The sequence below is a fragment of the Lissotriton helveticus genome, chromosome 10 (genome assembly GCF_964261635.1).
Source record: "Lissotriton helveticus chromosome 10, aLisHel1.1, whole genome shotgun sequence".
NCBI classification, from domain to species: domain Eukaryota; kingdom Metazoa; phylum Chordata; class Amphibia; order Caudata; family Salamandridae; genus Lissotriton; species Lissotriton helveticus.
This window is the reverse complement of record NC_136071.1, coordinates 864999565-865024115: the sequence shown is the minus strand read 5'-3', so window position 1 is coordinate 865024115 and position 24551 is coordinate 864999565. Positions and strand designations below refer to the sequence as shown.

Genomic DNA, 24551 nt, shown 5'->3' with positions numbered 1-24551 from the left:
CTCAGCTCATTGCAACTTTTGATTTAACATTGGAAGAGAAAATCCAAACTAGGAATTAGGACATTAGACAGTCAAAAAGCAGCAGAGTCCCGAAATCCAGGTCACGTACCAAATATCATTTGAATTCTTGAAGTTATATATGTATGTATCTATGTAAGTTTGTATCTCTTGGCACATGCAGAGTACGAACACAGCTCGACAGCAGCAGAGCACTGAGCAGGGGGCATGGGCCTTGGAAAGAGACAATTATAGAGGAAGTTCAAGGGCAGACTGTTGGGTTATGGGTAGTGCTCCATGAAGAGGTGTGTTCAACATTCATTGGAGGATGTGACATCTGCTCTCTAGATGAGGTTAACAAGCTTGCACTACTACAATCTATGGCCAAGAACAACGTATTAAAAGGGCATGTTAACCAGTGGGGCGATTCTCCTGAGAAAAAACGTGTCACAGATTTCACAGATTTATAATAGAATGCAGAATCTTAAGGTTTGTTCTGAACGGTGAAAGGTTTCACACATTTGCAGATGTCTGGGTTCTAAACGACTAAATGTGGATTATACAGTGCCCTAAAATTCTGAAGAAGAAATTCCTAAGCTATCTTCAGGGTAATCTTGAACACCACACTGCAACATCACTAATAAAATCGCACACCGAGGTATACAGTTACTATTGAGACCTGTGTTATCTGAATGACTTATATGTACATACTGACTCTTCACCATTTGTAGTTTAATACAATGATTAACATTGGTTGATACTATTTGCAGTGCAGTAAAACGGAAAAAATTGATCGCAAGCAATATGAAAATGCGAGTTTTTGTATGACCATCAATCAGATTTCAAATCCCTGATGGTGACAGAAACTTCCATACAGCGGAGAGAAAATCACATCATGATTGATGGAAACCACCAGGCACTTCTTGATGCTTCATCAACCTGCAATGTGCTAGATTATGGCATTCTACTAACATTGAGGCTGACAGAATTACGGGAAGCTGAAACCCTATCTTAGAAGAATGTGCTCCCTCCATCTCAGTCATAGTCTAGCGTCAGGATTTGGCTTGTTGAGTCATCCCATCAACAGGTGTTAAAAGTAGTTCTACAATAAACTCCCTCTTTACCTCTGCAATTTTACACACAGATGTCACATGTTGTGCAGCTGAATAATTATACTACTTTTAATTTAAATTGAATGTGGAAATACTCAGGTTTATAGAACCAAAATGAATCACAATCTACCTGCAAAATATTTTAGTGAGAGGTTCCAATGTTTCGATGTGGCGAAACATGATGCAGGAAGCAGGAAATTCAAGGACAAGCTTTGGTATATAGCTAAACTATCCATTAAATGTTGTTAACTAGGTACAACATTGCAACTGTGTGTTCTGTGTGTCTTACTACAGCATTATGACCCACTGCTGAGATTTATACCGGTTGTCATAGACTGGGAACCCAAGGGGCCTGAATGGCAGGTGGCAAGGGCATACATCAGGACAAAGTGCTTTTAGCAACCACTATAGTCTGATGTAGAAATGCTACAAGAATGTTGCACTCACCGAGGGTAGAATGTTGTAAATTCAAAAGGAATAAATAAAAAGAAACATTTGAATGTTGAGCAGAAGGCCAAAACAGAACATTATTTGCCTAGAGCCACTCCATTATGTTCAATCCAGTGCTCTACATTCCTGTGTTCTCATACTTCTTTTTATTCACCATTAAGAACATACCAGATCACTCTTTAACACAAGATTGTCCCATCATAATATGATCGACACCTAATTTCCTTGACATTCCCCGCCGCAGCCACATAATCCAACACCTCTGATAATTCCACTGGCTCCCAGTCAACAAGAGAATCACCTTCAAGCTCCTCACCCACACCTACAAAGCTCTCCAAGTAGCAGGACCAGCATATCTGAACCAACCTCTCATTTCACGTACCTGCCAGACAACTTCGATCCGCCCAACTTGCCCTGGCCACCGTCCCACGGATTCACAAGACCAGAACTGGAGGAAGATCCTTCTCTTACCTCGACACCAAGACCAGTAACACACTGTCCCTCCACCTCAGGCAATCCCCCGCTGACCTGAATCAGGAAGGATCTCAAGATCTGCCTCTTTAATTGTACTTCCACACCTAGACGGATCAGCAGCCCTACCCCACCTCCCTCCTCCCAGCACCTTGAGACCCTCACGGGTAAGTAGCCACACTTTACAAACTCCTGATTGATTTATTTAGTTCCCAAGCAACAAATCCAAAGTCATCTGCTTCATTTCAAAGACAAACATAGATGTCTGCAGAGTCTGACCATCAGACTGCTCAAATCAAAACATGCACCTGGCATAAATGCAGAACATTAACCTTTGGCAGTCAAAACACCAAAACAGAGGGGCCTGTCTTTAGGGGTGATATTGTCTGAATATGCAACCAAATGACTTACCCCTTTAGAAAATGTTATTAAATAGAACTATTTTATCATGCCTTCTACTGAGAATTGGTAGCTTAAGACATAGATATGGAGTAGAGCCTGGAAGAACATGACACCTAAGATTTGCCTGACTGTCACTATGTGACCCCAACAGCTAATCACCAACCTCTCAATTGCCCCACAATCCTTTCTCTTCCTAATGGAGAACTTTGGGGCACTCAATTTAACTTTCGAATGTTAAATGTTACTCGATTTAGCAAACATATTAACAATGATGTAACAACATCTTTACACCACTTATTTTTCTCAAAGCACTATGGAGGTGCTGCAGGGCAAGATGTTTGATCTCTACAGTACACTGCAAATAAATACAGGGATAAAAAAAGACTCTAGCAGGCAGGTGGATTAGGGAATTCCGGAATAGTGCACATATAGTAAAATGTCCCAAATTATCAAAGTTTAGGTTGCATCAGTCTGGCACCCGTTTGTCCTTCTGTTAAGAAAAGAGTGCACTATTAGTGTATTTTATTTGCAATCGTGAGCAGATAACTAGTAGAGACTTCTTAAAGATGGGTTAGAAACAACTGATTCTTTCGCGTGGTTCAACTTTTGACTCGGTTTACAAAGAAAGCTTTAGGGTCACCGACACTGAGCACTCACAACTTTTGACTTCTAATGGAAATGCCCTGCGGGTGACATTGGAACAGCACATGACTGTGATATAGATCACGTTACCCACGTATGCCAGCGACCTTTGTCACGGCTCTTTTCTAAAATAAGCGCAGATGTAGAAGGTGTTGGTGTTCACACCCTCAACATGGCCAACATCAGCTAACCACGTTCAAAGATTTCTTTGCAGTTCTTAACGTGCATCTCTACTAAGTCAAGCGTGCAGCAGAAATACTTTTAAGTTCCTTGCCTCGGTGACATCTAAAACATTGCACACTGTAACCTCCAATTTGGTTTGGTGTAAGTATTGGGAAACCCACTCCGTAAGCGTGGGAAAGTTTAACCACTTGTTAAACGAACCATCTAATTTGTGTTTATCCTTGCTGGAAACCATATGTTCTCCAGACTGTCTGGGCACACAAGGTTAAAGAGATACTAAAAATATATCTGCAAGCTCGTGGGAAATATTCCACCACAATACATTTTGCTACTGTGAGAAAGTAATAAATGTGCTAGAACATTTTTCATTTACTTCTCAAACAGAAAATCATAGATGGAAATGTAGGAACACTTATTTCACTTCTCGGGCAAGGGGCGGAAAGGAGCTGCATGTCTCCTATCTAGATGAATCAGTTGTGTTTTTTACAGCAATAAAACCCAGGCTAGACCCAATTTCTACAATATCAGAAGTTAAAATTATCCACCATGTGATACTTAAATTTGCAAAGTCTCAAGGATGCACATGTTTGCGAGCACTGTTTGAATTGTATCCGGTAATCTATAAATTACACAAATACATTTACACATAATGTATTAACTGAAAGAAGTAATGTATACACACAGGCATAGACAGACACAAACATGTAAAAAAAAAAGGCAAGTGCCAAAACTATAGCAAATACCATTTAGAAAAACAGTGAATGGAAGTGTGAATGAGCTAAAATGATGACATTTGTAATCCAATTCCTTTTACTTTGAACTATTGCAATCTGACTTAACACATGGCAGTCTACTACCTCATTGAACATGGTTAATCCTACTATCATTGATACATGTTTCTCAATGAGTGTATCAAATCCCATGGAAAGACTGCCTCTATCCATCATCCAGAATATTAAATAGATGATCATTTGATATAGTTGAAAATTCTGCAAAACATCTAGGAGCTCCAAATATACCTTGAGCAACCAATTCTAATGCTACTTACTGCACATAAATCCTATTATAGCAAACCAAAGTTTACTAGGCATTGTTATTAACTAAATTATAGAAATCAAATAAGCATTACAATAAATCACACATCTACCATAAGTCCCCAAACCATCGCATCTTCACTAAACTCGGTGTAAATTTATGACACGCTATCTTTTAATTGATCAATAATAAAAACCATGCTGGAAGGGTAATGCCTTAAATATTGCCTGCTCAAGTAGACCAATACTGTGTCAAAAGTTAAAAAATCCAAATCGGGCCTGTGAACAGGTTTTTGCAATGGACCGAGAACTCTGAGAATACAAGGTCAGACAATGTGGAATACCATCAGTCTGTCCCCGAGAGCCGAGCCTGAACTGTTGATACTCACATGTTCACCTAATCCTCTAAACTCTCAGGGGCATGGTCCCAGAATATCAGCTATAAGTACCTTCCATACGTAATTCGACATGACCGCCCCCTCATTGCCTTTTGTCAAATTATACAGTGTTCCTACCCCTTCTGTGCTTTCACATAAGATAAAACATAGCACTATATAAAGATCCAGAAATTAATGAATATCGCTTTTTTTCTTACTTGCCTAGGATTCTTGAATTTTAACACTCAATGCGGTAGGATGGTAATCTCAATAAGATAACATCAAAATGGTTGTATTATTTAAGTAGGGTGAGATATTTTCCCCTAAAGCAAATGTAACTAAAGGGGTGAAGGCGAGACACATTTTTGCCAGAAACTCTTAGCTCATCTTTATGTATGGTGCATCAGCTGCTGAGAAATAGTCCTACAGACGGAAAAGGAGGAGGGCAGTTCGGTTAAGTGTGACTTTCGCTGCAGCTTTTAGCTTTCAAGGTTTTTAAGGAAAGCTAAGAGGGACATGCAGGGGTGATGTCACCACTACAAGGGTGGATGTGGTGGGCTGAGGGGATGGGGTGTGGAAGGCTGCAGGGCTTCCAGAAAACCATAAGGGCCTGTCTCTTCAGAGACGTATGTGGTACAACTCTCTGATGTATTACACCGCTAGTCCTTGTACTACTGTTTGTATCAACTTTGGAAAAAAAATGCTTTAAAAAAAGGTTAAAAAACAAAGACATGGGCATCAGCAGAGACAGCCCTATGTAATTATGATAAGCAATTTACTGACAGAACGTGACTAGAAAAGAGTTTAGCAGCACAAAACAAATTTGTATGCAAGAGTGAATTACCTTTCTGTGTGGCGAATATTCATCTACAGTGCTGAAAAATAAAGCATAACACAAATTAGTCCACCTGTTTAGAAAGAAGGCATCACTATGCAGATGTGCATTTCATAACACAGAGACATATCGTAGAAATCAGCGGGAGCGACTGTCTTTAAAAATGCTCTCTGGTGCACTAGGTAAGACTGGACATATTGGTTTGTGAAAGAGAAATATCAAGGCTGTTCATGTCTCAAGTCAAGCATGAACCCACACACCTGCTCCACAATTTAGTGGGTGCCTGATGCTCAAAAGAGATTGGTTTCATTCAGGGAGACTCGAGACTAAATATATTGACGAGAAAGGAGCATTTTTCTTTCTGGTCGCCAATTCATTTACTGTCTACACGTGAACCACTCTACTGGGCTGTGACAGCCTTGTGCAGGAGGGACACCCATCAGAACCTGCTTAGTGAATAATTGATTTTAAGCACTAAAACTCGCCCTGCGCAAATCATAAAAAAATAAAAAGGTATGAACTAGCTTTATTTATGCTTGATTTAACGTGTATCGTGCACGAAAAACAAACAAATGCGAAATTTCCGGTTAAGCTTTTATATTCATTTTCATCTTTTTTCCCAATGATTTCATTTTCTGCAAGTGTATTCGTGTCGTTTTTTCCAGTCTTTCGATACTACCCATTTCATTTAGCTCATTGGCAATACTATGTGTTATTGATGTTCGAGTCCAACAGGATGAAATTTCGAAATACATAAGGGAAGAAAAGGTATGACTAAAGATACAATTCTATGAAGGCAACAGACCATAGATTTAATTGTCTCAGACCTCTTTATTTGTGTCCCAATCGCATATTTGCTGAAGGCTTTCACAATAATGCTCTATTAAGGGCACACCACACATCAAACACAGGGCTCTATAATACCACAAATGGATGATTATTTTCTGTTGCTGGAAAAGACATGGATATATTGCATAGTCTACATACATTTAATTTCGTAAACATATTTAAGCAAGAAGTACTCCGTCAATATATTTTTTATTTTTATTTCAATATTAGACTGACACATTGCAATAAATAGAAATCACAAATGAGACAGATACATCCACATTGACCATAAATATGCTATAACGTGGGCACCAATAGACACGTGCACATACAAATGTAAAAGATTACAAAATAGACTTACCAAGGTACATCTTGCAAAAAATTCCTTAGAACATTAAAGCAAGAATTTGTAGAGGGAAGAAAGAGTTTGGGTTCGGTGAAAGAGTTAGGGAACGTTATGTGTAAACACAATCCAATGTCTTCTAACAATTCATTAGTATCAATGCATGCCAGGCGTAAATAATTTAAAAAGGGAATATAATTGCTTTTAGAGTGGAATATATGTTTTAGGAGGGTGTTATGGCTCCCAGTTAAAAGAAAATTGTCTTTACAGAGGAAAATCAATGCTTTGGAAAATTTTCTGTAGATAATGGACAACGAACTTGAGACCAAAATCAGTCCTCGCAAAAATCCTCCAAGCAGCCCACACTGCATGTAGTTGGAAACAGAATATCGTCCTGGGGGCTTATAATGGTTCAGCCATGGCAGACCACACAACACTGAAAGGAGCCACTCAGCCTGCAGTTTACCTGGAAGTGTAAGAGTGGCAGGATGGTCTGTCCTCCCTTGTGGAAAAAGTCAAACAATATTGCAAGACCTGCCTGTGAGCAATCGACCAGCTGGGTGAGAGTGAAGGAAAGGTTAGGGGCTTAACACAATTTAATTAAGCTCAGACAAGGCTAAGATCCAGGCGCTTGCAAACCGAGGTGAGTTAGTATGGCCTGCTTCAAATTACCTTCTGCTCACCAACAGTTCCAAACTGCTGGGGTCAGAGGTCGGTAGCTGCAATTGCATTTCAGTAAAATAACTCAATGCCCAAACAAGGTTATTCATACAAGGTAAGTTAGTTAGCCATAACCCAAGGAGGAGGAAATTAACTATTAAATATATTATTTTAGAATTTTCTTTTAAAGTCTATGAAATACCTGGTAATGTGGAAGTCTAAGGTGGAGCATTAACCACTCCGAATAACACATGCTAGAAATATATGGTAATTACCAACATTTGTCTTTAACTGGGATGGTGTCTACTTGGATGAACGGTTTGGTACTGTCTAACTAGTTCTCACTTTCTAGTTAGTCTGGCTGTCAGCAGTAACTGAATGGTGTTCTATAAACTTGGATTGCCTTTTTGGGAGCTCCCAGTAAAATAAACATGACGGACTCCTAACACTTTGGCTGGGAGAAGGTGTCTCTGGGTAGCAAATTTAAGGCAATACACAAGTTGCTAGTTTATGAAGGAATTCTGATCCACCATACCTTAACTGACCCTTTACATTCCCACAGCACAGTGGTAATGCAGCCACATTCAATGGGCTATGGTCAGCTGATTATTCGTGGTCACTGGACAAATGGTTTCACGTCAAACTTGTGTTCCTATGCTAGTCTCTTCTGTGCAGTTCTCTCCTCTCAGCTACTGCAATTTTTATGAATATCTCTCAGGACTAGACAAAGGAACAAGGCTGCTCCCTCGATGAAAGCATAACTGTCTCTCTAGCCCAAAGACATGAAGAGAGCCATCTCTCTCAACAATGGCAACATTATATGGTCTCCAAGTATGTACAAAAGCTCTTCACTATAAGGAATCCAAATTCTAAGATGGTAAATATCAGAAGTTTAAAATCTGGCCACATTTCTGGGGATGTCTGACACAATGATTTATGTACATCTCAAGGCCTCAAATAGCTAACAGGGGATGTATATTCCAGACTACTTTACTTTTCTCTGACATTTCCATGAACTTTAGAGCGTTTGTTGAAAACAGTATAAGCCTCTTTAAAGACTTCCTACCCATCTAAAGTTGCTCCTAGGTGTGTCCTTAAGCTTGTGCTCCTCTCCTAGCAGAAGTATGATGTTGACAAAAATGTAATTCAATTTCTAAGCAGATAGTCTCTCTTCTCACTGTGTCTGAATATTACCATGACCTACGTCTCTTGATTGTTTTCTCATGCTGCTGACACTTTTCATGAGGTCCCCCTCATCTTCAATCTCAGATCTCCTTGCTTCAAAACAGTTTGAAGATTTAGAAAAATGAAATCGCAGGAATAACTTATGCATCTGCGGTTTGCCACAAGGAACAGAGTGTGCTGATCCGCTCTCATTTTTAAAAACGTTTCTTCCTAAACTGCTATATATGCTGGATCACCTCCTTTGAACATACAAAACGCTCATGGACTTGGTCATGCACCACAGATAGCATCCACTTCCAAAAGGCCTCAATGGTATTATACTTTAATTTCTTGAGGACACAGAATTGCCTAAAGTTTTGTCAGCTGCTCAAACCAGGAAACAGATTTCATGGACTGGAAATAACTTATATTTTTCCCAGGATTATACTAAAAATATTGAAGGCAGATGCAAAGAATTTCTTTCCATGAAACCAGCACTTAGATCCCTCATAGCCCAATTTGGTTTGTTTCATCCATGTCTGTTCAAAGTCACCCAAAATAACAAATCCTACACCTAAGACGACCTGGCCCGTCTGAAGGCTTTTCTTCAGGAGCGCAATGTAGAGTTCATGGACACTTCCAAATCCTCCAAGACTTGGGATGTTTTTTGTTTCATTATTGTTTTGTAGACTACTACTCTTTCTTGAGGCAACCTTTGTGCTTATTATACATATGACGTTCCATTTTGTCTTTTCACTTTGCTTTAATATTCACATTTAAGTGGTTCGCATTTCTTTTTGCAGGTTTGTGTTTCCCAACATTATCTTGTGATTATCCCAGTGCGCCTTTTTTCAATCATCAACTTTCTTCCCCATGCAGTCTCCCTCGATTTGGATGTGTCATCCTTCTGTGTGGTCTCAACACCCCCCTCCTTTTGAAAATACCTTTAGGTATGTTCTCTCTCACACGTATCCATCATTTTATCCTTATGTTATATTATCTTTCTGTGATCCTCAGTTTATTCTTTCTTTACCCCTTCCCTTTGTTTTTCTCAGACTGTCTTGCTTGTACCTTATCTTTTTTCATTCCTCTTTTGTTGCTTCTAATTTGGCCCACTTTAAATGTTCTTTCTTCATGCTTACCAAAGTTTTTTTAATTTGTATTTATTGTATGCCATTCCTGGAATGTCAAGGGCTTGAGCTCACCAATTAAATGCCAACAGGTTTTGACCCATTTATCACACCTCATGCTGATATTGCTCTCATCCAAGAAACGCACCTTACCAAACCCAAATCTATAAAATTGAAAAGAGGGTGGGTGGGCAACGTTTTCTTTTTGCCATGTAATGGTAAAGAAAATGGCGTTGCCACATTATGGCATGAATTGCTTAATTTATTTATTTATTTTATTTTAAATATTTATATAGCGCAGCATATACCCGAAGGAGTAAAGGCGCTTGAGGAGACTACATCAGGTGAACGTTAACTGTGCATCAGTTAAGACCAACTTAATGTTCATTTAATCTCACAGGAATTGGACTCAGAAGAGAGATGGTTACTCACATGTCTTTTGTCTAATAATGTCTCAATTTTTACATTTAATCTTTATGGTCCTCCTAATACAGACTGCCAATTTTGCTCTATCACCCAAAAATGTTTACAATGCCCTGATAAACATTTTATTTTTGCAGAAGATTGTAATCAGATTGTTGAACCTTTTTTCAACAGAGATTCTTATTCTGCTTATTTACCTAACAAATCTAAGAAATTGTTTTTCCAAGCGATCTAACAACATGCATTGATAGATGCTTGGAAACTTTCCAATCCTACTTTGTGTGAATACACTTACCACTCTCCCACACTTCACTCTCAATCAAGAATCAATTATATACATACTCCGTATTACAAACTCTAAATTTGCTGAAATAGGATCTCTTCTCATTTCTGACCATGCCCCTGTATCCATTCGCTTGGACATTTTATGTAAAAATGCTAATCTTTGAAGATTCAATAATGCATTACTTCGGGACAGATCTTTCAACTTCTGCTTTCTCATCTTTCTCCCTTGAATACTTTGAACTGAATCATACAGACAAACTTGATTTTCATTTAATTTGGGATGCATTCAAAGCTGAAGCCTGTGATTTTATCATCAGATATGTTTCCAAAAAAAAAACTTTCTCTTAAAAAAAAGCTGAAATACTTCATCATATGAAACAACTAAAATATTCCTATTATACCTCTACATCTAAAGGTTGCCTCCAAAATCTCATTAACGCCTACCTTCAGTTTTATAAATTCTCCATGGATGTCGCAGCTTCCTTTCTTCTAAAAATGGAGTGGCAAGTATTATGGCGGCCAAAACAAGTCTAGCAAATTATTATCCAATTACCTTAAAACTAAGAAGAATACGAACAAAATCGAATCTCTCACTGATACCCATTCTACATTATTACATAAGGATGAAGAAATCTTAGGACAATTTGTACAATTCTACAAAAAACTATATACGCCTGATCAAACTTCCACTGACTCTGACATTACTAATTACCTCACTTCTTCACAGAAAGATTTTGGCAAAACTATAGATTTCACAGATCTAGAAGAGGATATTACCTTGTCTGAATTCCGCACTGCCAAATTTTCCCTTAAATTGGACAAGGCACCAGGATCTGATAGTTTCATTGCTGAATTTTCTCCAAACTACTCATTCAACAACTCACTCTCTCTTATTATCACATCCTTTCTCCAATCAGGTAAATCATCTTGCTTTTTCCCAGCCGCCCTTATTTGTCTCATTCCAAAAGAAGGCAAAGATTTACATCAATGCAAAAATTACAGGCCAATTTCCCTTGTCAATATTAATTATTTTCGAAATCTTTAGCTCTTCGTCTGGGAATACCTTTTGCTTACATTACTTGGAAAAGAACAATCTGGATTTGTCAAGGGATGTTAACTAACTGATAATACTCACTTATTTTTTACGTTCTTTCCAAATCTCAAAGATACCTTAATCCTTTTAAAACTATTACCCTGGATGCAGAGAAGACATTTGATAATGTTAACTTATCTTTTATTTTCCATACATTAAAATGGTTTGGCTTTGGGCCAAAAATCATTTCCCTTATTTCTCTTCTTTATTATTCCCCCCAAGCAGTTATTTTTGGCTAATGGGCATACTGTCTCCCATTTCACTTTGGGTAGAGGTGCTTGCCAACGCTGTCCTCTTTCACCTTTTCTCTTTAATCAGGCTCTTGAAACTTTCCTTTCCAGAATTAGACACAATTCGTTTATACATGGTTTCTCGTGGAATACCCAACAAATTAAAATAGCAGTGTATGCAGACGATATTCTATTATTTATATCCTGCCCTCATATTTCACTTCCTGCCTTACTTCACAAAGTCTCCTCCTATTCTCTCATCTCAGACTATAAACTAAATCACAATAAATGGGAGAATGATTTGGGAATGTATTGGACTATTTCCTTTTGGAGATGAATTTGGAGAAAAATACGATCCTTCTCCCATGACGCCAATACCACTCAAAACATATTCTCTATCTACAATAGGCTTCTTTTCTCTCCTGTTTCTTTGCATTGCGTCTATCCATAACACCCCAATAGTTTTTGGTAATGTCACTCACAACATGCAGACCTACAACACATGCTCTTCACTTGCCCACTTGTAAATTCTTTCTGGAAACAAGTATGGAATCAAATCAATGGCATTTTTAACACCTCTGTACCTTTGTCATCCTCTAACGTCTTCCTCTATAGTTTATCTAGTGATTGGAAATATGTCTCACCTCACATAAAAAATATTGACCTTCTATTAACAGTTGCATATCACCAACTCACTAGAAATTGGAAGGATTTTTCCAAACTGTCCTTCCAAGCTTGGTGGTATGCGGTTTGTTATACCACAGACTTGACAAAGCATACATTCACCCTATTTCACTTGCCAATAAACATTCTGTTTTATGGAGTCCCATTAAAATGTTATAGTCATGCTAAATCTTCGCTTAACCATCATCCTTTGAGAGATGAGGTTTCCAAACCCCCTTGATGATCACATTTTGCTTTCACAGCTAATGTATCAATTTTCGTGACTTTATATTGTTTTAAATATTTATAAAGGTGTATTTTATTATTGTTATATTTCTCTCGAATTGGATCTTGCATATTTTTATCACAACATTGTTCTTTTACTCCTATTCCCTCCGTCTCTCCCCACCTTCATTTTTAATCTCTGTATTAATTTTAATGCATTACTATTAATGTTCTAAACTAAATAGAAAAAAAAATAGAAGTGGTTGAACATAGATATTATTTTGATAAGTACAGTTTGACTGGAGTAAAACATTACATTCAGGAAGTGGTAGGAATTACAGAGCATACAAAAAAGAACTCTCTTGTAACAAGAGAAAAGGGGAATATGTCAGTGCCTTGCTGTATTGTGATGAGTTAATTGCAGATCATACTGTTTAACCCTTTCAATGCTGCCGTCGGCTAACAGCCGTCGCGAGCACTACCTTCGCAGTGCTGCGCAAGTCCGTTGGCCGACGCGGCCCCGCCCACTCTTCAGAACGCCCGCACCGCGGCGGAATTGCTGCCGCAGTTAAGGTGCTATGGTAGTGACATCTAGGTTGCTGTTTGTAGAACACATTGAGACATCTTTTCGAACTGGAATTTTAAATAACTGGACATGGTCCATTACTGCCACCGTCCTCCTATTATATTGAGCATACCACTCGAAATTTTAAGCACCTAAGATACGTTTGGAACTTTAGCAAAAGTACAAGAAAAACTGCCCATAGTGTGATTGTATTGTGCAAGGACATTCCTCAGTTTATTCCCTTTTGTTTGCTGAATGACTCATATCTCCTATAAGTTATTACATAGACGGGGTCACATCTAAGCTCTCAAGACAGTACTGCCTTAATTTTCTAGAGTAAATAAAGACTCTCCAGGAAGACCCCACTGGACTACATTTCATCAAGAATTTAGTGTGGTTCCCTCCTATTTCTATGATGCACAACATGCAATGCCCTGAAGAACATATACAGTGTATACTTGAAAACTTGCAAAATAGTTTGAAATATTCAATGAAGGAACAGTGCTTTAGGGTTCTAAAATACTGGTAGACTCGTCAAGCTGTATTTTTTTTCATTTTATCGTATACATACAAAAACTAGACTAATACAGGATACATAGTTTAAAATTACCCCAAAGATCACAGAAAGGTTGAACTACATTCTTGTGGGGCGCAAAGAGACATACGGATGACTGCCAGAAGTACAGCTGCTATGGACAGAGAGAGGTTTTTTTTCCTAGTCAGTAGCCAGGAGAACAGACAAAGTCCAGATCCTTGATGTAATCCATGTTTGTCAGGTTAGTCCACTGGACCTCACTTCCATAGAAAAACATAGCCAGGGAGTGATGAAAAAATGTGCTCTATGACAATATCTGAAAGGAGCAGGCTCTCATTTCTAAATATAGGAGGCTTGTTTGGACCTCATTTCAAATTTAAAGATACCTTAACTCGCAAAAAGAGTTGTATTTAAAGGGGTGAAGGGGCACTGCAATTGCAGAGTAAACAAGCATTTGCAATGCAACAGGTCTCGCATTTACGCGAGTTTGAGCTATTGGCATTGTAAATGACAATGCCTTCTATTTCTGTTTTGGTTTTTGAAACATAAATAAACCGCATTGTTATTTACAATGCCAGTAGCTTAAACTTGCGTGAATGTGAGACCTATTGCTTTGCAAATTCGTGTTACACCCACTCTCCATCACTCTATCTGTTCCCTTCGTCTCCTCTTTCAACGCTTGAATTTTCTCTCGCTTGCTTCCATCCTACCTCCCTTTCTCTCCACATTCGTCTCCACAACATTTGCCCTCTCTTCCACTCATTGGTTTCTCTCAATGCACACGCATATCCAGTGAGTGCGTGGGGCACAGTGCTAGTGAGTGAATGAATGCACGCAGGGCGCATTCGGTGAGTGCATTTAGTGAGGCACATAGCGCACACCCAGTGTGTGCATCCGGAGACACACTGACACGTAATGGACAGTTTGCACTAACTGCACCGACTGCCTGTTTGAATCAGTGCACACGCGCATGCAGTGAGTGCATACAGGGCACATACAGACACGTATGGGACAGTTTGCACTAACTGCACCGACTGCCTGTTTGTTCAGTGCACATGCACATGTAGTGACTGCATACAGCCTACGAGCAGTAAGGGAGCAGACCATTTGCACCAACTGCACTGACTGCCTGATAAGTGCTCATGCAGTGTGAGTGCTTATAGTGCACACACCTTCAGGTAAAGGACCGTTTGCACCAACTGCACCACTTGCCAATTTGTTCGGTGCACACGTGAGTGCACACAGCCAGGGAGCGGACTCTTTGCGCTGACTGCCCCGACTGCATTTTCTTCGGTGCACACACAAGTTCATTTTCTAGCCAGGGAGCGGACCCTTTGCACAGACTGCTTGTTTGGTGCACTAGCGCATGCAGTGAGTGCAGGCAGTGCACTCGCAGACACGGAGCAGTCATGCACAGCACTGCACAGAGAGCACACTTCAGTCATTTTCGCAGCGCACGCACGGCCGGCCGCGGTGCTAGCAGACTCAGGCAGACGAGGAGGGCTTCGGACGGAGCTCGGGGAGATCGGCAGCAGGTGAGCCCAGATCCTGGGTGGGCAGCTGTGAGTTCCCCCGTTAGACCGCAGCACGGCGCCCACTCACCAGCTGGGTCCTCCGGGAGACGGGCTGAACGGCTGCTGTGGATCCCCGTCAGGCCAGCAGAAGTGGCGCATCCGACCCCGGACAGGGTCCAGAACTGGCAGCGAAACGGATCCGGTGAAGTCCGTGGCTAGGCGGCGGGCGGACAGCTCGGCAGGACCCTGCCTGGTCCTTGTTCGACGGCGGCGCAGCTCCATCCGACCCGCGTCATGAACCCCCCTGAATCCTTGGAGCGGCAGAACTGCGACGAACAAAGGATGTACCTGAGTAAGGAAGCGGCAATGACAAAATAGCGTAACATACCATAAAAATCCCCCGCACACCTCCCAGCTCTGGCGATGAGACACACTCGCTGAACAGGAATCCAGCGAGCGCTAACGAAACTGAAACTTACGGCGCATGGCAGAGTCGGATTCCGACGCGCGCGACCCAATCCCAAGGTGCGCGCGGAATCCGACTCTGCCATAGACAATGCTGCGCTCATGGCCAGCTCTTGTCTCCCCTCGTTGTCGGCTGTGCCGACAGCTATAGTTCTCTCAGCGAGAGCGCGCTTTTGTGCGCTTTTCGCAGCGAGACCTAAAAAGGGAGAATTTGGTGGCAATGTGGACCTGCCAAGTCAGACAGAGTGTTTGTATATGCATCCTGAACAATGTGATGTGAGGACAGGCAAAGCCAGCTGTTAAATTAAGGATTCATCACATGGAAAACTAACTGCTGGAGGAGGAGGAAATGGAACGAAGATAAGTGAATAAAATAGGCGTTATTGTTTAATATTGATGATGATTCAACGCTCTTCACTTGTTCAACTTTTGTGGCCAATATTTCATTTGTGGGGTTTTGCATTACCATATTCTTCATTATGTTCTCCTCACACTTTAAGTCCTATTAAACCCTCATGTTAGTTCTTCCTCCTTCACAATGAGTGATGACAATATCTTTGAGTGAAGCTGTCAGTATACAAAGTTGTAATGTGAGCGTGTGGACATGCATGAAAGCATAGTGCCCTGTGGTAAAAAAATCTACTTCATTCATGGTTGGAACAAGTCTTTGTGTGTGTATATGTCATCTTCTCCAAAGGAACATGATTGGTCCATTTAAATATTTATAACTATACAAGTCAAAAAAAGTTAACAATTTTGCATCTAATTTTCACAAGCTTATTTCAAACGATAAATAAAAAAACCTGGATATAAATAAAACTAAAATAGATTCGTTAAAATAATTAGATGTGGCTATTTCTGATAGAAAGGTATACCTGCTTATACCTGAGTTAAGGCTCCAAATTAGGGCCAATATATACTTTACAGAAACTAATAATGCACACCTATTGTATACTGTTATAGAGGCAAATTTAAATATCAAGAAAGATTTCAATAATTTAAGATTCCGATCATCATAAGTAATAGCTGACTGGCTTAGGCGTTCTGGGATGAGTCACTGGATAGAATTGTTTTACTCTTATTCAGGAAATTAAACTTGGGTCCCCCACTGACAATTTTCAATAACTTTCTGTAGAAATGTTTATTAGAAAACTGGTGAACAAAGCCCTTCTGGTAACAAAGAAACTACAGCTCAGTGAAATGTTATTTTGCGTGTTGTTGAATAGCATGCCATCAGTGGTTTTGTTGGAATAAGTAACTTCCCATATTTGTAACCGGGAAGAATCATTCCATTTGAGTTAGAAATATTGTATATATCTCTGCGATTGGGACAATCTATTGATGTCCACCACTGTACACGCATTACTTTGCTGCGATTTCTCATCCATTGACCTTTCGTATCTTTGTAATTGTAAATTGTTATTTATATAGCGCTTACTATACTTGATGAGGTTTCCAGGTGCTTTGTGCTTTATTTTGTTGTTCTGGTTGTTCTGTCTAAACTAGGTGTGGTTGCGAACTCCTCTCCGCTGGAGGAGTTCGCAGAGTTGTTCCTCTTGCGTGGCTCACCAACATTAAGCTTGCGAGCGCGAGCGAGGAAAGTAAAACATATGCTAGACCACCTCCTGGTGAGAATTCTCAACATGGCCGGTCGCGGCAGGTCGCTACCGCTCGCGTTGATAAACCTGCTGCTCGTAATGAGGAAGCTGCCGCTTGAGTAGAACATCCACTTGAGCAGCAAACTCTGGAATTCCCTTCCCTCCTCACTCAAATTTTCTAACTCGCTCATCCAATTCCGTAAATCTCTAAAAACTTGGCTTTTCCCACAATCCGGTTAATTTTCTTTCCTTTTTTCAGTATCAGACCAGCGCCAGGAAACCCACGGTGACAGAGCGCTTTATAAGCTCCCCTTAACATAACATAACATAACAGCAGAAAGAAGCAGCGTCCTCTTGCGTTGCCCGTGGTGCCGTTTGCACTGTTTTCATAGCACGGGACAAACTCCCAGCGATAAAAATGAGTTAGAGATGCGCGACTTACCGCACTCCACCACTTGTCGAACTCTGCAGAGCACCGTGGAGTTTTTGGAGCACTTTGCGGAGTTCCACGTAGCAGAGCTCTGCGAGCTCCAACCAGGCCTAATCTAAACTCTCATTGCTCTTTGCCGTAAGTTGAACCATCTGTCAATATAAAATGCTTATACTTTTCCTGGTTAAACTTCCCACCCTTTTCTTGGCGTTTTGGTCTCCTGTTTATCTACTAATCCTCTCTGTTCTCTGTCTATCCCCCTCACACTCTCACTCCTGAGTATCATAAACTATCAGTCCCCAACAGCAAGGGTGCCTTTTGAACACACTGGTGTTCACTTCATCTGTGAACTAGCTGTTGATGCTGTACCAATAGGCAGGAACCCACTCGATTTATGTGTTTATTTCTATCACTCTTACATTTCCATTATCTGCATCTCTGAAGGGCGGGAGCCACAATCCTCCTTATTGCTCAATACTAGAATTTTCTTGATCATTATTTTGTACATTTGTACTGTATTTGTTGCTTCTGCGGTAACCATATAACATCAGTCATCATCTGGAAATGTTGTTTTCATTTCTGGTCTGTCTTTCAACTGCATCTTTTGTGTTCTTTATTTACAGACGTGCACAGATACAGCCCAATATCTGTGTTGTCTCTTTAAATAATGTCTGTGTTTCCTATACAGTGGCAGACTGCTTATTGCCCTAACTAGATGCACCATTCAGTAACACTGGAGGCATTGATGCAGTTATATACAGATGAAAATACTGTCAGCATCAGCAAGGTTTGAACCAATATTTCGGGGACGAGTAGTAAGTACAAGCTACTGCGTACGAGCTTCTTCCTCTGTTAACGCAGTTAGTACTGAGGGGAAAAGGTGTGGAGTTGCCTTATTTGGAACAAGTTGAAAAACTTAATATATTTATGACAGACTTTTAAAAAAAAGTATCCGAACATGCCTGTTGGACTGACTGTAGTTTACCAACCATTCCTTTTTGTAAAAAAAGACAAAAAACTCTTTGAAATTATGTTCTGCCCTCAGTTCATACCGAAATAAAGTAACCACTACACTGCTAGTTATAGCTAACACAATGTAATATGATATTTGAGATTTTAAACCGCAGGCTACATCGGATAACAATCCAGAAACACGTGTCTAGAGATGGCCAGCACTAATCTGCACCTACCTGGTGAAACACTCGAGAGACTTTGCAAGTACACACACTTGGCGAACTGCATTTACCATGATGCCTAGGGGCGAACCTGCTGGGAGGTGAAGCAGTGTGATCCCACATTTGTTTCATCTTTGATAGTTTTGTGAGATGCATATGGACCTGTCAACTCATTTTCTAAATGTAAAACGAGAATGGCTGGTAATATTCCAAAGTGCAGCAAGTGAGACAGAAGCATTAAAACAGCCCAGCGAACGTGCTGACGTCATACTCACTGGCGGCGATGCATTCGCAGTGCCTTCTGAAACTCTTTCAAGTCTTTCTCCAGAACGGGATACTCGAAGACATCATCCAATACATATCTGTAAAGGGTCTAAAAAAGAGGGGAAAATGCATGGCTAAGTCCAATTGGTGTGTTGTTTGGTTCATTATTCGAGCGCCCAATATCAACAGTATCCACCAAGCAATGACAGCATGTCATGAGATGTTTACATGTAAAAAGCAGGTGCACGATCCATGCAGCATTCCTTTGTAAATGCTCTATGGTATTCGGAGTGCAGCCTCGACTTGCAAATTTGGCCTCTGCACATCTGCAGCATTCGTACTTCGAGTAGGAACGCCTTGCAAAAGAAGCTTCATTTCATGAGCATGACCTTCAATCAGGGGACATTTCCAAAGAGAGGATAATGCAGTGGTCAAAGTGGGCAGGATTGGAGGGGCACGATGCGCCCATTCTTTTTAATTTAAGGAAAACAGCTCCCCTACTTTCTTTGAGTAGGGGAGTTAATTCAGGGAGCTGAAAAGCTTCAACTGAAGTGTAAGTCAGGGAGTCTCCTGTGCTGTGAATCTGAAGGAATGGGCTGACAGCAATACAACCCTTCTTGTCGGAGTGCCTGCTGCCTGAAAGAAATGTAAATGTGCACAACGGGTCAATCTGTAAATGTAAAGGGAGCTCGGTTGTTGGTATTGATTTTAATTAATTTAATCACTTGACACTTCCTGATGACACAGATTGATTATTTTTTAGTGGTATTGGAAAGGAGTTGTGAAGTGTGTGCTTTTAAAAGGGGCGTAACACAGGCCCCTGTGCCGCAGTGGCCTGTTTTAGCCCCTAACTATTCACCACTGCTTTCACCAGCATTCAAATCTGTGTCTGTCTTTTACCGACACAGACCTCTGCAGTACATTAACTAATATAGTCTTAGAGTCCAACGTAGTGGGCTCTACCGGCCATTAAAGGCCCGGTCCAGCGTTAAAGACCCAAGCCAAAGACTCACAGGGAAGTATGCTATAATTTGTAAATCAAAGGCCTCACGGAGCCCGAGGGGATTGATATCCCCTCGGGCTCCATGAGGCCTTTGTTCACAGCTTCCAATGTGAACAAACATTGGAATTTTGATGTTCCAGGCTTCTACCAGCCATTAGAAGCCCGGACCACTCCATTGTCTTCAATAGAGTGCTCAACATTCCAATGTTCTGATAGTGGTTGCAACTTTATAATAGTGCATTTCCCAATGATAAACTTAACTTGAATTTATTTTACATTTAAGTTGTGTGTTATTTTATATGTACATACCTGAAGATGAAAGACTGAAAAAAGATACAGCATAATTAGATGTTTTTTAGTCATGCCTTTGACCCCACCCCACGTTAACTCGCCTCGCCCCATTGTGCACAGCATCACAGTTCCCTAACTTTTTTAATGCACTTCGACTGCTGGGTTAATGAAAATGGCTATTTGTGGGTGTGGTTAGTGTGGAAGTTGTTTAAATCTATGCTGTAGACACTTGGCATACTGTTAAATGCTACCTCTTATATATGGCTGTAAGTGCCTATGCATGGCATGGTGCAGGCGTCTGCTTTTATTTATCTCTGATAATCAATTGGTCTAAGCCTATAAGTCAAAAATAAGGCTGACAGTAGCAGCAGTGAACTTGTATTGCAAACAATCTTTCAAGGTCTCATTCTCACTAATGCAAAACATTTCTAAGTAATTGTATATCACCACTTCTGCTTCATCTATGTTTCAAAAGAGGTGATCAGCATGCATTACTAAACTCTGGAAGCTGTGTAGGAGATGCTCTTTGTATGGTCGATACATTGTAGAACGGTGTGTGTTTGTGTGTGAGAAAGTCTTACCTTTAGGAACAACTTTGAGTGCTCGTCGTCGTGCAGCCAATCTTTGTACAGTGTTGTCCATTCCGACACCAGGTGCAAAACCTTACGTTTTGTGCAAAGGACCTCGGAAGAGTCTCCCTTTCCTTCGTATTTCCTTGCACCATAGGTACGTTTAAGTTAAGGAGCAGAAGAAAGCAAAAAAAGACCTATACCATTGTTGACATAAATGTGTGAAGTCATACTATTATGTTTAAATAGAGAGAGGTTTGACTTATCCCTCACTGACGCCTCATGCCACCTTTAAACATGCTACTAAAATGTAATTCTTTGCATGGATCTAAGCTAAATGTTGTAAACCTACAAGAAACAACTGTAGCAGTTTCCGAACAATGGAGAAGGCATGCAGAGGCATTGTGTCATTTATGAGGGATTTTTGCCCATCATACTCCTAGCTTACTCTTAAATCCCTGCAGTAAGCTAGGGGGAATCATGGTTTCTTGTAGTATTCATGAGTGTGCCAGGAGTACAATATTAAGTCATAGTAAAACTTATGAGAGTGCGGCCCAAAGCACTCAATGAGGAGTGCTCAGGAGTTTTCACAATAGGCTCTCATTTGGGTTTGTAACACTCTGAAGTTATGATCATGACTTATGTGTTTGCAAATCTTCTGAATTAAGGAAAATTGTATAATCTGCCACACTAAAATGATTGCAGCATCACAAATAAACAGGACAATGAAATAAAACTACTTATGTCGAATAATTCTGTGGGCAACTGCGAATCTCCAGTTCTTTGTTAGTTAACAATTAGGTTTCGTCTGCCTGGTCACGTGGGACCCTTCATTGTGATAGATTAGTGCTTGGGAAATAGCCCAGATGGCATTCTGTAGGGATGATAAATGAGCTGGGCACAAAGGCACCTCAATAGCCAAGAAATCAACAGAGGAAAATGTGCAACATCATTAGTTGAAGATATCGACTGAGCCTTGCATAATTTGCAGCCAGGAGAGGGGCTTACAAATAATGCTTAACTATGCAGATCTTAGAGCCTTGCCATAGCGCACATTTTCCCTAGGTGTACTCTACAAATAAATGTAGGCCATATCATGAGAATACTGAAATGAACTCTCCAGAATAAATTAAATGTCACTGTTCTAGGGCACCCGCACCCATTCACAGAGTATATTAAAAGATTCTTTACAGAATCGGTACATACTATTCTTTCTATTAACCTATATGATCCATTATTAAACAAAACACTGGAGAGACCAACAACATTGATCAGACGCAGTGAAACCACATCACGGTGACTCCAGTCGATGACAAGTTTCAGAACCATTCGCAAAGGAAGCACAAACTGGAAAAGTGCTACATCACTTGAGCTGTACTTCCAAACATGAGCAAATGAACAGGCATGGAATAACTAAAGAGATCTGTTACACATTACTCAACACTGTTGGAGTACTTTATTACAGTTCATTCACTGCAGGTCCCAAATCTACACAAGTTGACCACTCCTCTACATCTCAAATAGACACTCAGATATGGGATGATTATAAAAAAAAGTCCATCTCAACAGAGCTCTCCACATCTCTCCCCCTCCAACCATGCAAGCTCAGGACCACAGCTGTACACAAAATCTCGGATTGGACAACCCAGGGCAGTAACCAACTATGCAGACTGTATCATTTAAAATACCATGAAGGGACCTGCAGAGCTGTTCCAAAGCTTCCAGCATGCTGAAAACCATAACACAACGCATCTGTCTCATACATTTCATCATCCAATAAAGCTTACCGGTACTGCACCCCATAACATGATAACTGCACCTCATTGTCATCACGCATGATTTGGAACACTTTCGACATAGGCTCAAAACAAAAGCAACACTCTTCCAACCACACACCCTACATGGTATTGCCTGCTAGTCATGTAGGCAAGTGCTTTAGTACCCCACATTGGTTTAGTAAGTGTTATATAAATGCTGCCATAATATATAATGAAATCACTTTGAGGGCAAAAGCCTGCCTTCAGAGAGGCAGATTACGGGGATTCTTGGGTCAACAAATGGCACCACTGATAGAGACTTTTGGCTATTATTTTTGGGATCAAAAGCCCTATGATCGAGTGAGAGTACAGTTAAGGGGCGTTGGAGGTTGACTAAAGGGAATTGGACTAGCAGCTAGATTCATCAAGCTCAATTGCGCTCGCAAAGGGCCAGAATCTGAGAATCTGGCCCTTTGCGAGTGCAATTTTTTGCATTTGGGATTCATCATCCCAAATGCAAAAATCGCTAATAAAGAATTCGCACATTTGCGAGGAATTGCATTTAAGGAATCTCTATTTGAGATTCCTTAAATGCAATTCATGAACCAATTTTACATTGCGAATTCGCAATTTTTGGTCGCTATTTAACACGAAGTCTGACTTCGTGGTAAATAGCGAAAAAATTGAAAAAAGCACTTTAGTGCATTTTTCTCAATTGCATGTTACACACACACACATGTCCTTTGGACATGTGTGTGCGCAACACCTGTGTACATTTGCATATCAGGGGTGCTACAGGGTGTCCTTTGGACACCCTGGCACCCTTGAAATCGCAATCTTATTTGTGATTAGCTAACTGCTAATCGCAAATAAGGAATGACTCCCCATTCATTCCTATGGGCCTTTAGGCCCATAGGAATGAATGGGGAGTTATTCCTTATTTGCGATTAGCAATTAGCTAATCGCAAATAAGGAATCAGTGGGAATCGCAATAAATATTGCGATTCCTACATGAATCCCGTTTTGCGAGTCTGTAATAGCGATTCCTTATGAATCGCTATTATAGACTCGCAAAACGGGTCTTTCATGAATCTATAGTTTCTCAGAAGGTGTTGTGAGGTAGCAGGCTAGCTCTAATAATCGCAGACAAACTCAGAATCAGGACTGGGATAGAAACCATGGAATCATGGGCATAGTCATCCATAGACAACCAATAGTGCTATGGGGACATAATAATGGTAGTCAGTGAACTACACACATTTCACCTAATTTAACACACAAATGGTAGATGAGTGCAAGAAATAAGTCTAAAAACATAAGGCCGGCCACAAGCGACAGAATATTGTAAGAACATTGTTCATTTTAAAATAGTCAGAAATAATCTTGAGCATAGGGTTTTGCACATTTTATATTAAATCATTTCTTTATTTTTCCAGAAAGGGGTCCTTTAAATGAGAACCTGCTCACCAGTGGAATAAGTATGATCACATTCCTTTGGCCTTTCCCCCAACAAACGATGTCTTATAAGGTGGGATTTATCACACATTGGCCTATGTTTCTAAGGATTTTTACTACCTAAAATATCCACATCTCTTGGAAACTTGAAGGAATTATTCTATATATAGACAAGCAGAGATCACGGTGCCTTCCAAGTGCTTTTGCATGTACTTCCTCGAAACTGGTATTTGGTGATTTCTACTTGTTTCAGTAAGGAAAAATATAATCTAGGCATACAATCTATTCTTCAGGGTACTATTGGTAATAAAATTACTTCTACTTCGAATTGCTTTATCAGTGGTTCTGTTTATTACCGAAAGACATGCAACCTGAAAGTGTTG

The 24551-nt window shown here is 40.3% G+C and overlaps 1 protein-coding gene across 3 annotated transcripts in view; it reads right to left on the bottom strand.

Moving 5' to 3' along the window:
• RAPGEF5 (Rap guanine nucleotide exchange factor 5) overlaps positions 1 to 24551 on the bottom strand; it is a 984395-nt gene that overhangs the window by 85547 nt on the left and 874297 nt on the right. For all 3 annotated transcript variants that reach the window (XM_078663509.1, XM_078663507.1, XM_078663508.1), the window contains exons 13-15: positions 20969 to 21113; positions 19105 to 19202; positions 5513 to 5543 (exon numbers count right to left, since the gene is read on the bottom strand). In XM_078663509.1, coding sequence (XP_078519635.1) covers positions 5513 to 5543; positions 19105 to 19202; positions 20969 to 21113 — 274 coding nt within the window. The remainder of the gene's footprint in view (positions 1 to 5512; positions 5544 to 19104; positions 19203 to 20968; positions 21114 to 24551) is intronic.